The sequence below is a fragment of the Bos grunniens genome, chromosome X, assembly GCF_055505025.1.
Source record: "Bos grunniens cultivar Pamir isolate PY7600 chromosome X, Bosgru_T2T1.0, whole genome shotgun sequence".
Taxonomy (NCBI): domain Eukaryota; kingdom Metazoa; phylum Chordata; class Mammalia; order Artiodactyla; family Bovidae; genus Bos; species Bos grunniens.
Window position 1 is genome coordinate 51,490,081 of NC_141194.1, and position 17,117 is coordinate 51,507,197.

Here is a 17,117-nt window from a genome sequence, read left to right on the forward strand (position 1 = left end):
AGGGCGGTGGCTGTCACTCCCAGCTTCTTCAGCGCCAGCTGGCTCCATCTTCTCAGCCTTTGCGCCTGCCTTTCCTGCTTTCCTACCAGCTTGGCTGCTGGGTCGATATGTCAATCATGTGAAGACAAGGTGGATACAAGTGGAACTGAGGCAGTGTACTGATCACAAGACTTTGATTCCACCAAATGATGCAGGTTTATTGGGATGTCACACATATGCATTCATTCACTCAACAAACTGTGTTCTTTGCCAGGCCCTGAATGGCAAATGAAGGATTCAGAGATCAGAATACAACCATGAACTCTCAGGGATCAGGGTAGGTACTGGTGCAGAGGTGGGCATAGAGAGCCATGGGAGCCTGAGGAGGAATATCTCAACATCAGGGTGGTTATCCGTGCAGTAGGGTTGCCATATTTAGAAAATAAAAAATAGAGAGCCCCACTCTGATATGAATTTCAGTTAAATAACAAATAATTTTCATTAGTGATATTGGGGGAGTATGTAATTTCCTCAGTTCTGTCTCACCGCAGCAAAAATTTGAATCAATGGATGGATCAGTGTTACAGCTCAGTTTTATTTGGAAAGCAAAGGAAAATACATCCTCCAGGCGTGAGGGTGGGCCGACCCAAAAGACTTGAAGAGAAGAGAAGCCAGAAGTTCAATTTTGGCTCCTCTTTTTATATGTTTTTTCTCCTCCCCCTGAGCCTGTCCTATGTAAATTGGGCTAGCCAGGAGGGCTGTTTGTTTCACCTAAGGTTCTCACTCCAGTCCTCTGAACTTCCTTTGTTCTATTTTCACGGGCTTTTTCCTTTCTTTGTCTTTTAGCCACAGCCATTATGGACTCCTTTTTCCTATTCTAACTACCTAACAGGAATAAATGAGTTAACAACTACATAAGGAAAAGAAAAATATACTTAAAACTGTACCTGGCCTTTAGGAAGAGCTATGTAAATATTAACTACTGTTACTCTTCAGAGTAGTGTCTCAGCCTTTTTTTATGCTAAGGACACTTCTGGAAATCTGGTGAAATCTAAAGAAACCCTTCCCAGAATAATGCATGCATAAGATAAATAAAGATTACAAAAGAACTACAAATACTAAAATAAGAAAGATATCTATAACATAGTTATATAAGTACTTCTTTATTAATATATTAAATATCAAACTCTATCAACAGGTTTAGTGACTAACATAATTTCAAAATAGTGATGTAATTTGAGAGACCTGAAACAACTATGATGTGCTATGAAAATCTGATTTCTATTGGTGACAAAGCCACAGGTACTGCTAATACTACTGTAATTTGTTAACCACATTTCCTATAATGACATGCTACATATCTGTTAGTGATAGTGAAAATAAAGATGCAACCTTCCCCCCCAAATCCATGGGCTCCTTAAATTCTCTCTAGAGACTCTGAAAGGACCCTGGACCCTGGGTTAAGAACTATTGCGTTTAAAGTAAATGGAGCCATTAGCTGAACACTTCCTCTCTTGTCACCTCCAACCTTGTCTCTGCCCCTACTTTCTTTCCTCGGGTCTCAGAGAAGAGAAGTCCTATCTTGGGCTTGCCCTTCCCACTGGGCTCTTGGTCTCAACCTCTCCCACTTCCTTGGGGAATTGTGCCATTGAGCATCTCCTCTCTTTATTGTTTGAACCTCTGTCTCAAGATAATTAGAAAATAGGGAACAGAGTGAACTCAACTTTTGCACACAATAGATACTCATCAGTAAGGGTGCATGAGGGCCAGAGGTGAGCCGAGAGGCATGTCAGGGACAACAGAACCAGCAACATCCGGCATTACCCAGAGTTAAGGTTAGGGTTATCTCTACCGGAGGTGAGAGAAGAGCAAAGGTTTTTCTTTACTCCTGGGAGATAAAAACCACAGGATAATCCATTTAACCCTTGTGGGTGCCTGCAGTTATCCTGGCAAAGGCACTAGCTCCGACTCTGAGATGACGCTGACAAATATAAAGGACCCCAGCAGATGAGTGTGGAGAGCAACTGAACATGTGCCTATAATTTGAGTGAGTTGGGGCACAATTCAAATGAATGGTTTAAATTCTGAAGGAGTGTGTGGGTTGTGAGAATGACTTCAGTGAACATCTGAGAGCATGCTGAGGACGCATGCTAACCAAGTGTTTATCATTTGTATAAATGGAACTGATGTCTAAATGAGCCTGTGTGATGCCAGCCTAAGGTCATGATGACTTTACCTTTGCCCAAATCAATGGCCATTTTTCAGCCTTTGTGTAATCAGAACTTTCTGACTGCACTTGACACGGTTGACCAACTCTCCCTCCTAGAAACTACCCCTTAGCTTTCATGACACCTCTTTTTCCTGGTTCCCTCTGCTTAGCTGTTTCTTCTTGGCCTTCTCCCTGAGTTCCTTTTCTGGGGAGTCCATCTATCTCCTGGTTTCAGTAGTGCCTGTATGCTGAGGACTTTCCACTCTCTAGGCTCATTTTTTCCACTGAATTTCAGAATGAGACAGCCAATCATTTTCTGTCCCCATACACCAGATGTTCCTTAGGCACCTCCAACACATATCCTAAACTTAATCATTGCCTCCAACATCTGTTCTATCTCAGTTCAGTTCAGTTCAGTTGCTCAGTTGTGTCTGACTCTTTGCGACCCCATGAATTGCAGCATGCCAGGCCTCCCTATCCATCACCAACTCCCAGAGTTCACTCAAACTCACGTCCATCGAGTCGGTGATATCATCCAGCCATCTCATCCTCTGTCATCCCCTTCTCCTCCTGCCCCCAATCCCTCCCAGCATTAGAGTCTTTTCCAATGAGCCAACTCCTCACATGAGGTGTCCAAAGTTCTGGAGTTTCAGCTTCAGCATCATTCCTTCCAAAGAACACCCAGGACTGGTGTTGGATCTCCTTGCAGTCCAAGGGACTCTCAAGAATCTTCTCCACCACAGTTCAAAAGCATCAATTCTTAGGCACTCAGCTTTCTTCACAGTCCAACTCTCACATCCATACATGACCACTGGTAAAACCATAGCCTTGACTAGGCAGACCTTTGTTGGCAAAGTAATGTCTCTGCTTTTCAATATGTTATCTAGGTTGGTCATAACTTTCCTTCCAAGGAGTAAGCGTCTTTTAATTTCATGGCTGCAATCACCATCTGCAGTGATTTTGGAACCCCCAAAAATAAAATCTGACACTGTTTCCACTGTTTCCCCATCTATTTCCCATGAAGTGATGGCACCGGATGCCATGATCTTCGTTTTCTGAATGTTGAGCTTTAAGCCAACTTTTTCACTCTCCTCTTTCACTTTCATCAAGAGGCTTTTGAGTTCCTCTTCACTTTCTGCCATAAGGGTGGTGTCATCTGCATATCTGAGGTTATTGATATTTCTCCCAGCAATCTCGATTCCAGCTTGTGCTTCTTCCAGCCCAGTGTTTCTCATGATGTACTCTGCATATAAGTTAAATAAGCAGGGTGACAATATGCAGCCTTGACGTACTCCTTTTCCTATTTGGAACCAGTCTGTTGTTCCATGTCCAATTCTAACTGTTGCTTCCTGACCTGCATATAGATTTCTCAAGAGGCAGGTCAGGTTCTATCTCAGTTGGTAGCAATACCATCTTCACAGACACCCAAACTGGACCCTGGGAATGATGCCCTCTTCACTCCATCTAACCAGCTGCCAAATTATGATGATCTAATGCCTACATCCTCCTTAAATTTGGCACCTCCTCTCTATCTTCCTCCTATCACAACCCAAAATCTCTTGTCTGTACTATTATAACTAGTGAGATCTCCCTGTTGTCTCTCTTAAAAGAAGCCTCCAAGAAGCCAGAAGGAACCTCTTCCTAAAGCTAAAATTTTAATATGTTACCCCCTCCTTGCTTTAAACCCTTTGACTGGTTCTCTCTCACTTCTAGGCCTCTCAATAAGTTGCTGCATTATGATTGTCTGACTTCAGCCTGTACAACACTACTTTTCAGCAACAATATATGACTTTAAACTCCCCACAGTAGTGCTACCAGGTGAGATAAAAGATGCTAAGTAATGAAATTTGAATTTCAGATAAACAACAAATAAATTTTAGTATAAATATCTCCCAGGCAGTATTGGGGACATACTGATACTAATATTGTGGTTTCCCTGATGCCTCAGATGGTAAAGAATCTGCCTGCGGTGCAGGAGACCCAGGTTTGGCCCCTGGGCTGTGAACCTCCCCTGGAGAAGGGAACGGCTATCCACTCCAGCATTCTTGCCTGGACAATCCCATAGACAGGGGAGCCTGATGGGTTACAGTCCATGGAGTCGCAGAGTCAGAAACGACTGAGCAAGTAACACTTTCACTTCTTTTCACACTAAAATTATTTGTTACTGTCAGGGGAGTGTGCAGTTTCCTCAGTTCTGTCTTGCTACAGCAAAAATTTGAAGTGACAGACAGGTCAGTGTTACAGCTCAGTTTTATTTGGCAAGTAAACGAAAATACATCCTTGAGGCATGAGGGTGGGCTGACCCAAAAGACACAAAGAGAAGAGAAGCCAGCTCAATTTTGGCTCCTCTTTTTATATGTTTTTTCTCCTCCCCCTGAGTTTGCCCTATGTAAATTGGGCTAGCCAGGAGGGCTGTTTGTTTCACCTGAGGTTCTCACTCCAGTCCTCCGAACTTCCTTTGTTCTATTTTCACGGGCTTTTTCCTTTCTTTGTCTTTTAGCCACAGCCATTATGGACTCCTTTTTCCTATTCTAACTACCTAACATTCCCCCCTCAAGAGATGGGAGGCCCAATTCTTTGGGAATGGGGCATCAAGGTCTCTCTGGCTACTTCCTGCTGAACTGGGACAGCAAGGGGCATTGGGCCTCCCCCTCTTGCTAGTCTCAAGCCTCAGAGTCCTTATAGCGGTGTCCATATAAGGGTGAGTGATATTTTCCATGGTCAGCTGTAGTTTTATATATCCTTGTTGAACTGGCACCACATGTTGTGCTTGTTGACCTGGGCAGAGACAAAACGGGTTAGACAATCAATAATACATGGAGCAATCATAAGCAGCATCGATATGGTGATAATGATTAGTAGGGGCATTAGCCAATTCCAAATTCCCTCCCGTCAGGAGAAGGATCCCCCAAAGAGATATTGTAGCCACCCTGAGAACTCTCCAGCTCATTCTTTGAGATCCTGTAGGATCTGAATGTTTTTCTTGAGGACTCTGAAACTTTCTGTAACTTAGCTGGTGGTATTTACCCAGAAACAACATGTCTCATTCAAGGTGGCTTGAGTTCCTCTTTGTTCAGGGATCAGGAGATCTATCTCCTGTCTATTTTGGAGTACAACCCCTGCCAAGCTGTGTTGGCTTTTTAGAGCTATCCTGAGAAATCTTATCCTCAGAAACTTAATTTTGGGGGTGTTCATTAGAATGGCACTCATTTGTAGTCCTGAATAGGTATCTGAGATCTCCCAGGGGCTCACAGGTGTATTGAGTGTCCTCTTCTGTTTTCTTCCACAGCTTGACTCGTGAGTAGTGAATCCAGGAATTATGTCCTAGTACCTTGACTGCTGTGGTGGTAGAAAGTACTATAGGGTAGGGGCCCTTCCATGTGGGCTGGAGTTGAGCCTTTTGGGGACCCAACTTTCCAGACTTCAATTAGGACTTGAGTCTCTGGACCATATAGTGGTGGCTCTTTAGAATCTTTTGGGTCCTGTTTGACACACCACAAGCATATATTTTGTTGAAATTGCCCAATGGCCATGGTATAAGACTGGAGGGTCTGAGTCTCTGGATCTAGGAAGAGGTTATTGACATAAACAAAAAGTCTCCCGTATAGCATCTCATAAGAACTAAGACCAACCTGTTCCTTAGGGGCAACATGGGTGCAGAGGAGAGCTATTGGTAAAGCCTCCTTCCATCCCAGGGAGGTCTCCTGGTTTATCTTTTTTATTGCTGATTTTAAGAATTGGTTGGCTCTTTCTACTTTTCCTGAAGACTGAAGCCTCCAGGCACAATGTAGATAATAAGCAATGCTCAATGCTTTAGAGACCCCTTGGGTGACCTTAGAAGTAAATGATGTCCCATTGTCACTTTGTAATGACCTGAGCAGACCAAATCTCGGAATGGTTTCAGGGAGCAGTTTTTTTACCACCTCCTCAGCCTTCTCAGTTTGGGTAGGAAAGCCTTTAATCCATCCTATGAATGTATCTATCATGAATAATAGGTATTTATACCCTTGAGAAACTGGCATCTGGATGAAGTTCATCTGCCAGCCCTCTCCTGGGTAGGTCCCATGCCATTGGACAGGCTGGGCCAGCTCGAGTCTGCAAGCTCCTTGGGGGTTGTTTAATTGGCAAGTGGGACAAGAGGAGACCACTTACCTTATAGTCATCTGGAGGCCTGTTCCTCTGAAGGACCTTTCTAGTAATCCTTGGAGGGCCTTCTCCCCTAAATGAGTGGTGGCATGTAAGGAGTTAACCAACTTCCATTGGAGGTTCCCAGGCAGAAAAAGGAGTCCTTCCTTGTGGAACCACCCCACATGATCTTCTTGAAAGCCCTCACTCTTAGCTTTAAGAGTCTCACCTTCAGTATATGAAGGAGTTTCTGACAAATTAGTCTGTGGAACTAAGGTGGCAACCCCTATTAGGTCATTGTTCTGTAATCCTGCTCTCTTAGCTGCCTGATCAGCTGCTTGGTTTCCTTGTGCCACTTCTGTGCTCCCTTTTTGGTGTCCTTTATAATACGAGACTGAAACCTCAGTGGCCAGATGGACTGCCTCCAAGAGCCTAAGGATTTGATCACCATATTTGATTGGGGACCCTTGGGTGGTCAAGTGGCCTCTTTCTTTCCAAATAGCAGCATGTGCATGTAACACCAGAAAATCATGTTTGGAGTCAGTATAAATGGCTACTCTTCTTCTTTTTCCCAGCTCTAAAGCTCAAGTCAGGGCTATGAGCTCAGCTAATTAGGCTGAAGTACCTGGTGGCAGAGGCTTAGCCTCTATGGTCTCAAAATTGGAGACTATTGCATATCTGGCTCTTCTTTTTCCATCCAAGACAAAGCTGCTTCCATCAGTGTACCAGATTTCCTCAGGATTGGTCAGAAGATCTGACAATCCCTCTAGGGTTTTGTCCAGTGGTCCAAGGTTGCTAGGCAAGAGTGAAAGGGGAGAGAGCCCTCAGGGGTAGGCAGGAGGGTAGCTGGGTTAAGAACCTCACAAGGGGATATAGTCAGGCCTTGATTTTCCATCAGCACTACTTGATATTTGAGGATCCTTTGATCAGACATCCATAAATGGCCTCTCCCATTCAGGAGTTGTTTCACTTGATGGGTGGTAAAAATAGTTTGCCCCCAAGAGAGAGTTTTAAAGCATCTTCTATCAGGACTACAATAGCTGCAAGATTTTGAAGGCAGGGAAAGATCTCTTCCCAATAGGGAAGGACAGGGAGTAGGACACCCAGGGACCACCAGAAACTGGTGGGAAAATATTTGTCCATCCCAACAGCCAAGTGCTCAGGTGAATCTTTTTCTAATTGCTTTTCCTATAGCACCCAAAATGGTACAGGTTTGGGAGGAGAAGGCTCAGGAGAAGGAGGTCAGGACAGAATATGTAGCCCCTGTGTCAGCCAAGAAATTCTCGGACCTACCTGCCACATCCAGTTGCACCCTTGGCTCCAGCTCCACGATGGTTATCTGTGACAGGCAGGCTGGGTGGAGCGGGGGGCTTCAGTCCTGTTGAACCATCATGACAGAAGGCTTGGTGCTTGACCTTGAGGCTCTTGGGTCCCGAGGGCAGAGTGCTGCCCAATGTCCCAATTGATGGCATTTGTAGCAAGCTGTTTTAGGAGACCTGTCATGGTTTGGACACTGTTTGGCCCAAATGTCCCGCCTGTCTACAGATTGGGCATTTGCCTCGTGCCTTGTTCTTCAAGGACTCAGGGTTTGCCACAGAGTTTCCCTGGAGGGCGGCCAGCATCTGGGCATGCCTTGTCTCTTTCCCTTTCTCCCTTTCCTGGGCCTTGGCCTCCCTCTCCTGTTCTCTGTTATGACAGGTATTGGTGGCTGCCTGGACCATCTCATCTAAAGAGGCAGCAGGGTCCTGCTGCTGTAGCTGTTGTAACTTTATCCTGATGTCTGATGCACATTGGGACAGGAATTTGTCCTTTAAAATCACCTGTCACTTGTAAGAATCTACGTCCAAATTGGTAAACTGGAGGGACTCTTTTAGACTTTCCAGAAAGGCAATGGGGTTCTTGTTGGACTCCTGAGTTATTGCTGAGACCAGGCACAGTCCCACAACTAATAGGCTTCCTTCTATTTCCATGGGTGGACTTCTTTAGGGGTGAGTCTTTCTGAAGCTTATCCTACCCAGTACCATTGCAACCTGAGAGCCGGGCGTCCCCAGGTCAGGGTGCAGATCCCCAGGCAGGCTGAGGCATGACGGCCTCCTGGAGATTGAATCCCCAGGCAGGTTGAGGCATGTCAGCCTCCTGAGAATTGGATCCCTCGGCAGGTTAAGGCATGTCGATCTCCTGGGACCCCTGGACTGCGGATCCCTGAGCAGGTTGAGGTGTGACAACCTTCAGAGGACCAGATCCCTAGGCAGGTCAACGCAGGTCGACCTCCTGGGACCCACGGACTGGAGTTGGGTGTTCCCAAGGTCTTCAGTGTGACCAGTGCTCGGTAGGATTAAGGGGTTGTAATCTTAACTCAGACAGCCATTTTGCTTTTTTGCATTTCTTTTCCATGGGGATGGTATTGATCCCTGTCTCCTGTACAATGTCACGAATCTCAGTCTATAGTTCATCAGGCACTCTATCTATCAGATCTAGTCCCGTAAATCTATTTCTCACCTTACAAATAGCTGTGAAAAGAAGAAAGGCGAAAATCAAAGGAAAAAAGGAAAGATATAAGCATCTTGCTATCCAAAGAATAGCAAGAAGAGATAAGAAAGCCTTCCTCAGTGATCAATGCAAAGAAATAGAGGAAAACAACAGAATGGGAAAGACTAGAGATCTCTTCAAGAAAACTAGAGATACCAAGGGAACATTTCATGCAAAGATGGGCTCGATAAAGGACAGAAACGGTATGGACCTAACAGAAGCAGAAGATATTAAGAAAAGGTGGCAAGAATACACAGAAGGACTGTACAAAAAAGATCTTCACGACCCAGATAATCACGATGGTGTAATCACTCATCTAGAGCCAGATATCCTGGAATGTGAAGTCAAGTGGGACTTAGAAAAGCATCACTACGAACAAAGCTAGTGTAGGTGATAGAATTCCAGTTGAGCTATTTCAAATCCTGAAAGATGATGCTGTGAAAGTGCTGCACTCAATATGCCAGCAAATTTGGAAAACTCAGCAATGGCCACAGGACTGGAAAAGGTCAGTTTTCATTCCAATCCCAAAGAAAGGCAATGCCAAAGAATGCTCAAACTACCACACAATTGCACTCATCACACACGCTAGTAAAGTAATGCTCAAAATTCTCCAAGCCAGGCTTCAGCAATATGTGAACCGTGAACTTCCAGATGTTCAAGCTGGTTTTAGAAAAGGCAGAGGAACCGGACCAAAGTGCCAACATCTGCTGGATCATGGAAAAGCAAGAGAGTTCCAGAAAAACATCTATTTCTGCTTTATTGACTATGCCAAAGCCTTTGACTGTGTGGCTCGCAATAAACTGTGGAAAATTCTGAAAAAGATGAGAATACCAGGCCACCTGATCTGTCTCTTGAGAAATCTGTATGCAGGTCAGGAAGCAACAGTTAGAACTGGACATGGAACAACAGACTGGTTCCAAATAGGAAAAGGAGTTTGTCAAGGCTGCATATTGTCACCCTGCTTATTTAACTTCTATGCAGAGTACATCATGAGAAACACTGGGCTGGAAGAAGCACAAGCTGGAATCGAGATTGCTGGGAGAAATATCAATAACCTCAGATATGCAGATGACACCACCCTTATGGCAGAAAGTGAAGAGGAACTCAAAAGCCTCTTGATGAAAGTGAAAGAGGAGAGTGAAAAAGTTGGCTTAAAGCTCAACATTCAGAAAACGAAGATCATGGTATCCGGTCCCATCACTTCATGGGAAATAGATGGGGAAACAGTGGAATCAATGTCAGACTTTATTTTTGGGGGCTCCAAAATCACTGCAGATGGTGACTGCAGCCATGAAATTAAAAGACACTTACTCCTTGGAAGGAAAGTTATGACCAACCTAGATAGCATATTCAAAAGCAGAGACATTACTTTGCCAACAAAGTTCCGTCTAGTCAAGGCTATGGTTTTTCCAGTGGTCATGTATGGATGTGAGAGTTGGACTGTGAAGAAGGCTGAGCGCTGAAGAATTCATGCTTTTGAACTGTGGTGTTGGAGAAGACTCTTGAGAGTCCCTTGGACTGCAAGGAGATCCAACCAGTCCATTCTGAAGGAGATCAGCCCTGGGATTTCTTTGGAAGGAATGATGCTAAAGCTGAAACTCCAGTACTTTGGCCACCTCATGCGAAGAGTTGACTCATTGGAAAAGACTCAGATGCTGGGAGGGATTGGGGGCAGGAGGAGAAGGGGACGACAGAGGATAAGATGGCTGGATGGCATCACTGACTCGATGGACGTGAGTTTGAGTGAACTCCGGGAGTTGGTGATGGACAGGCAGGCCTGGCGTGCTGCGATTCATGGGGTCGCAAAGAGTCTGACACGACTGAGGGACTGAACTGAACTGAACTGACCTGAGTGACTAAGCATAGCACAGAGTCCCTGCCATGTGGGTTTGAGTCCCAAATCTTAGGTAAACGGTTTCAAGCACAACTTTGAGAAATGGAAAGATGATGACCTGCCTAATACTTTGTAAGCAGTAGCATACATGGAGAGAGGAGCTGGAGGATGGGAGGAAAAAGCAGTGGGAAAAATGTGCCAAGGAATCTCCTTCATAATCTGTCAGAAAATATGCTAAATACCTGACCTGTGCCCACAATTTTCATTGGCCTGATCCTTGGCACAAAGGACATTAAGGACAGAAGAACCCTCACCCACTTGGGCAACAGCTACTAGGGCATAGCAGATGGTGCAACCTTTGGGACACACTGGGAAGTAGAGTAGCCCTTGCCAGAGTCCCTCAGTTGCACCCACTGCCGCTCGCCTGTTCGTTGGGGTTGGGGGGAGGTGGGTGTCGAGGAAACAAGAAAGGAGAGACTATAAAGGAATTAAGATTTTGTTAGCCATATGTCCTTCCAGCCATAGGAGCGAGGACCTCCTACCTTAATCGGAGGTCTTCTGGAACCTGAGCTGTGTGACCTTTCTGCCGAGTTTGCTTTTGTTGTCCCAGTTTCCAGCCCACTGGTCTTCTTGTCACTTCCACTGTGCTGGGTTTTCTTGAGTTCAGCTTCCACCACGGGAGCTTTCACTGAGTTGGGCTTCTGCTGTGCTTGGGCTCCGCCTCGTGGGGGCCTAGCCAAGGTTGTTTCAGCCAGGTTAAATCCGAGAAAGGGCACCATATTCCTAATAACCCTACAAAGGAGGTACTTTGATTATATCCATTTTATGGAAGAGGATAAAGAGGCACATTCAAGTAGCTTTCCCAAGGTCATCCAGTTAGCAAATGATGAAGCTGAGATTCAAACCCAAACCTCTGGTATCAGAGTCTGTGCTGAAAATTCAAGGAGTTGAATTGGTAGGATGCCAAGGGATAATGGGTTGAGGACACTGGTGGGAATGGGTAAAGAGAGAGGAGGAATGAGAGAGCATCTACACTGTCCAGAAGAAAAGTAGGAAGAAGCTGCTGGGCTGGAGAAAATAGAAAGGCCCACAGATCAACAGGGTTCAAGGATATAAAAGAAGTGGTGGAGCGAAGACCTGAGGTGATTGGGAGAACATGGTCAGAGTCAGAGGCTGTAGTTTGTAGACGTGGGGGAATCTTTCCAGGACATGACAAGGTTAACAGTGTGGTTTAGACAGAGGTGGTTAAAGTAGAAAGGAGGTGAAGGTCCTTGGAGCTGAGCATAATTCTTCATGAAGCTGGGCCTGCAAATTCTCCCAAGATTGACCGATTTATTCCGTAATTCATATTGAATGTGTAGTACATGTCAGGCAGTGTTCTTAGCATGAGGTAGCCAAGAGGTAAAGGACAAGACTCTGCTGCCACAGGGTTTACTTTCCAGCACACGGAGAACACACACTCACTCACACAAACAAGGCCAGGTTAGACAAGACTCAAAATCCTTAAGGCATAATTCCACAATGCTAAAAGTTCTGGGAAGTATCAGGCTGTTTTTTCATACTTTGGAGCCCAAACTCATTAGGTGACAAAACCTGACCTGAAATAGCATAAGGCTATTTGTAGTCTTGATTCATTCAATGTAAATTTTCATATTTTTGCCTCTAGAACTACTAATGTTTAATTATAAGCGACACTCCAGACTTTTTTTAGTAATTATGCATAGAGTATATGCAGTATATAGAATTATGTAATATAGGGTATGTGTCTTCAGAATTGAAAAAATTTCGAATTCCAAAGCATATCTGGCCCCACGTTTGGAAAAAGATGGTGGATCTGTAATTACTATGCAGAGAATTCAAATATGCAATGTGTTGATTCAAAAAACTGGCCCCTGAACAGGAAGGGCAAAGAGAGACTGAAGAAAGAGGCAGACCATTCCAGATTGGTAGGTGGCAGATTTAATGAGCAAGGGAACTTTTAAGGTTTGTTCTGGGTGACCAAAAGACCTAGTAATCTCCACAGGCATCTGCCAGAATCTTAAAAGTTTATATAGAAGTGTTCATGGGATTCAGTTAGGTGGTATTCAGTCCAGATGGTCCCAACACCACCTTACCCTCTCAAGACTATGTCCTTGAAACAGCTCTAACTGTAGGAACAGTGAGCATATTCCAGGGACATAAGCAGGGTATGGAGTGTCCCAATGTCCAGCTCTGTGGTCAACCTGAGGTTACGTCCTCTTGATGACATCCTCCAACACAATGGAATAGCAACTAAGTGGCTCACAGCTTGAAAGGTGAGGGAGAGGAGGTGACATTGAAGCTTAGTTCTGAATGACCAAACAATAGCAACAACAGCAGCAACAAATACAGTCATGCAAAGATCAGGAGAGCATTCCAAGCAGAGAGAGTAGCTAATTCAAAGATGAACACAGCTGGGGTGGGAGGATAAATTGGGAGATTGGGATTAATATATACAAACTACTATACATAAAATAGCTTCCCTGGTGGCTCAATGGTGAAGAATTCACCAGCCAAGCAAGAGATGTGGGTTCGATCCCTGGGTCATAGATCCTGGGAGAAGGAAATGGCAACCCACTCCAATACTTACTCTTGCCTGAGAAATCCCACCGACAGAGGAGCCTGGTGGGCTCCAGTCCATGGGGTCGCAAAAGAGTTGGACAGACCGAGTGACTAAACAACAACATGTATAAAATAGATAACCAATAAGAAACTACAGTATAGCACAGAAAACTCAATACTCTGTAATGGCCTATATGGGAAAAGAATCTAAAAAAGAGTGGATATATGTTTATATATAACTGATTCACTTTGCTGTACACCTGCAACTAACACAATATTGAAAATACACTATACTTGAATAAAAATTAAAAATGAAAGAACACAAAGAGGGCACTGTGGTTGGGCCATATTTGGCTCCGTTAAGAGTGCTATCACTGAGGGATGGGGGCACTTCATGTTGTCTGAAAGATTGTGAATCTGGTACTAAATCCTTTCATGGATATGGTGTAGTGACCATGAGTGTGGTAGCAAGTCAACATTTAGGAGGCCCAGAGGGAAGTCTTCCTGGGTAGGACCCAGATAGGGAGATACTTAAAGGAAATACACAGCTCAATGAGGCTGAAAATGTAGACTAAAGTTATGGTCTGAAGACCTTGGTTTGGGGAGAAGTATATAAAGAAGTCAGATAAGGTAGGCTCAGAATTATAATTAGGATACTGGTGAAAAGATGTTTTAGGGTGTTCTGGGTCTTAAATGACAATCTCTGGTTGAGGTCCAATGTGAAATGTGTGTTCTGGGCTTTGGGGTTTAAAATAGATGGTTAGACATAGAAGACAGTACCAAAGGCTCAAAGATGTTTTTTGCTTCTCTGCTTATGCCTCTTTGGGTTTGTGTTTCTCAGCAGCTGTCTCAGAATGTCGTTTTCTAGTTTCTCTTGTTATGGCTTTCCACATCCGTATCTCTGAGAACCTGTTGGTCATCTCTGTTCTTCTCAGTCGCTTCCTCAACATATTTCTCTGTATGTGGCTCTCACAATCACCATCTTTGTATATCCATGCCTGGGTTCTAGAATCTGGTTCTTTGTCCCTTCCTTTGTCTGTGTCTGTACTGAAATTACTTCTTTTTCCAACTGAACTTTCCAACTTCCCTCTCGGAAGGCATGAACCTTTTATTATTCCTCTGATTATTTTATTATTCTTCTATTATCCCTAGTGCCCCACACAGAGGCTGGCATATAGGTCTCTCCGATATATTTATACTTGAACGGAGGCTTTTTCCGAGGAGTAAGGAACACATTCTCAATCTCCTGTCCCCCTCCCCCCAGCAGAGCTGCAGGCCTGACCAAAGGCCCGGGGGTGTGGTAGTGTTGCGACGCGGCTATTCGCTGTTTTTCCCCGGGTGTAGAGACTTTCTGCCTGGACCTTGCCGGGACCGGCCTTGCCCCCGCGGCGGGTGACGCGAGAGGCCAGCGCCCACTTGATTGGCTGAGCGGCGGACCGCCCACCTCGCCGGCCCCGCCCCGCGGCTCCGCCCCGGCCAAGCAGCGAATCACCGACAGTCCAGCCCGTAGAGAGGCCTGAACAAGATGGCAGCTGCTTGTCGGAGCGTGAGGGTAAGTGGGTTTTCGCCCTTCTGCACCCACTGGGACGGCGCAGCCATAGAACCAGCGGGGAGAGATCGGTGCTGGGAGAAAGCGTCACTCTTATCTAGGCCTGTTATTGCGACGGTGGGGCTCGGGAGGTGAAGGTCAACTCTCCGGGGCACGTGCATGTGCCCTGGATGTGGATGTGCACTGGCTGGCTGTCTGAGGATGAGACACCCAGAGGGTCCCATCGTTAAGATGAGGAGGCACATCTGGGTCAAGTCGCGGCGGTGACCGGGAGCCTCCCTCGCAGAAGCCTGGAGAATGGGTGGGGGTGGTCCGCACAGTGTAGTTGTTGACCGAGCTCCTCTTCACAGGGTCTGGTTGCCTTAATAACCGGCGGAGCCTCAGGCCTAGGCTTGGCCACAGCGGAGCGACTGGTGGGGCAGGGGGCCACTGCTGTACTTTTGGACCTGCCCAACTCAGATGGGGAGACCCAGGCCAAGAAGTTAGGGAAGAGCTGCGCCTTTGCCCCAGCCGACGTAAGTGGGGTTACCTCACCTCTCCCATGGGGTTCCTTTTCATAAAGGTGCCTGTCTTTGTGGGCAATGGACTCATCTCCTTTTCCCTTTTGGTCTGAGCTGTTTTCATACGCCTCCGGATAAAGAATTTCTAAAGCTGTGATTCACAACAGGGAGGAGGGCGGGGAGGGAGGTTGGAGATTAGCCATATCAGAATCTCCTCAAGGAGATATGTAGAGTTATTGTGCCCTGTAATTTTAATATTTACAAAGTCAAAAAACTTATCCTGAAACAAACTACAGAAAGTAAAGTTTGACAAAATCATATTAGCAAGTAGGGGTACCAAAAAGTTAGTTTATATTCATATCAATAATTCTCACAACTTATCTGATCCACAGCAGTTGAGAATCTCCAGGGGTATGTAAGTTTATCAAAAGAGGGTATAGATTTCAAAGATGTTTTGAAACACTGCTCTGTAATACCTAACATTTTCACCTTTGTCTCACTCTAGAGTTTTCTTTCCTTGGTCTCTCCCTTGCTTACACAGTCACTCGAAGACTGGATTTGCCCTGTGCCCCCAACCCCCTGCATGACTTAGTGGTATGTGTGTGATGGTAGATGAATACCTTCTCCACTTTTCCCTTTGAAGGTGACCTCAGAGAAGGATGTGCAAGCAGCCCTGACTCTAGCAAGAGAAAAGTTTGGCCGTGTGGATGTGGCAGTCAACTGTGCAGGCATTGCAGTGGCCAGCAAGACATATAACTTAAAGAAAAGCCAGGCCCATACCTTGGAGGACTTTCAGCGAGTTATCAATGTAAGGCCTTAGAGGTTCTCCAGGGGTAGTAGTAAGAAGTATCTGACTGTGAGTGTCTCCACACCCACAAAAGGCTACCTCTGCTTCAAGTCCTATATCATGTCTCTTCTGGTCCTCCAGGTGAATCTCATAGGCACCTTCAATGTGATCCGCCTGGTGGCTGGTGAGATGGGCCAGAACGAACCAGACCAGGGAGGCCAACGTGGGGTCATCATCAATACAGCCAGCGTAGCTGCCTTTGAGGGCCAGGTGTGTGAGTGGGGACAAGGCTTGTACCTTGGTGACTTGTTGGGGGCCCTGCCCCCTATGACCTCCACTCCCTCTCCAGGTTGGACAAGCTGCATACTCTGCTTCCAAGGGGGGCATAGTGGGCATGACATTGCCCATTGCTCGGGATCTGGCTCCCATGGGTATCCGGGTGATGACCATTGCTCCAGGTAGACATATCCCCTCCCTGCCACACCTGGGATTGGGTGGGATCTGTGGACAATTGAGCAGGGAAGGTATCTACCATCTAAACAGCAGCAGCCTTCTATCTCTGGACATAGGGAAGCACCACAAGTAGAGTTACGGTGAGGAGGGACCAGGTAGATATAAAAGTGAGGGTGGGTCTCTGATTCTGGCTGTCTTATCTAGGCCTATTTGGCACCCCGCTGTTGACCACCCTCCCAGATAAAGTGCGCAACTTCCTGGCCAGCCAGGTGCCCTTCCCCAGCCGACTTGGTGACCCTGCCGAGTATGCTCATCTGGTACAGGCCATCATCGAGAACTCATTCCTCAATGGAGAAGTCATCCGGCTGGATGGGGCCATCCGCATGCAGCCTTGAAGGGGGAAGGCAGAGAGAACAAAGGTTCCTCTGTCTTTCCCCCTCCTGGAGTGCTCTACTCCAGTTTGGAAGGAAGCCCAGTAGCCATTTTGTAACCTCTGCCTATCAGTCACCCTGTGTGCCTAATAAAGTCTCTGTTTCTCACGGAGGAGTGAGCAGCACTGTGTGCTGGGGGAG

General features: G+C 45.9%; 1 protein-coding gene and 2 long non-coding RNA genes across 8 annotated transcripts; 1 reads left to right on the forward strand and 2 right to left on the reverse strand.

Moving 5' to 3' along the window:
• Positions 1-4,420: 4,420 nt before the first annotated feature.
• LOC147340325 (uncharacterized) lies at positions 4,421-6,459 on the reverse strand. Its single transcript, XR_015159322.1, has 2 exons — positions 6,341-6,459; positions 4,421-4,966 (listed from the first exon to the last, which is right to left on the reverse strand). It is a non-coding gene; the product is annotated as an uncharacterized LOC147340325 (long non-coding RNA).
• A 479-nt stretch (positions 6,460-6,938) lies between these two features.
• LOC147340326 (uncharacterized) lies at positions 6,939-11,468 on the reverse strand. The gene is made up of 3 exons (XR_015159321.1): positions 11,219-11,468; positions 7,607-7,691; positions 6,939-7,108 (listed from the first exon to the last, which is right to left on the reverse strand). It is a non-coding gene; the product is annotated as an uncharacterized LOC147340326 (long non-coding RNA).
• A 3,284-nt stretch (positions 11,469-14,752) lies between these two features.
• On the forward strand, positions 14,753-17,088 carry HSD17B10 (hydroxysteroid 17-beta dehydrogenase 10). Of its 6 annotated transcripts, none has more exons than XM_086388656.1 (6): positions 14,753-14,922; positions 15,156-15,320; positions 15,949-16,113; positions 16,234-16,362; positions 16,442-16,550; positions 16,750-17,088. In XM_086388656.1, the coding sequence occupies exons 1-6, from the start codon at positions 14,782-14,784 to the stop codon at positions 16,938-16,940; spliced, it is 900 nt and encodes a 299-aa protein (XP_086244782.1). In that variant the 5' UTR covers positions 14,753-14,781; the 3' UTR covers positions 16,941-17,088. The 6 variants fall into 6 exon arrangements, with proteins under 6 accessions (XP_086244782.1, XP_086244783.1, XP_086244785.1 ...); XM_086388657.1 differs by having other exon boundaries at positions 16,786-17,088; XM_086388659.1 differs by having other exon boundaries at positions 14,753-14,808.
• The last annotated feature ends 29 nt before the right edge of the window (positions 17,089-17,117 follow it).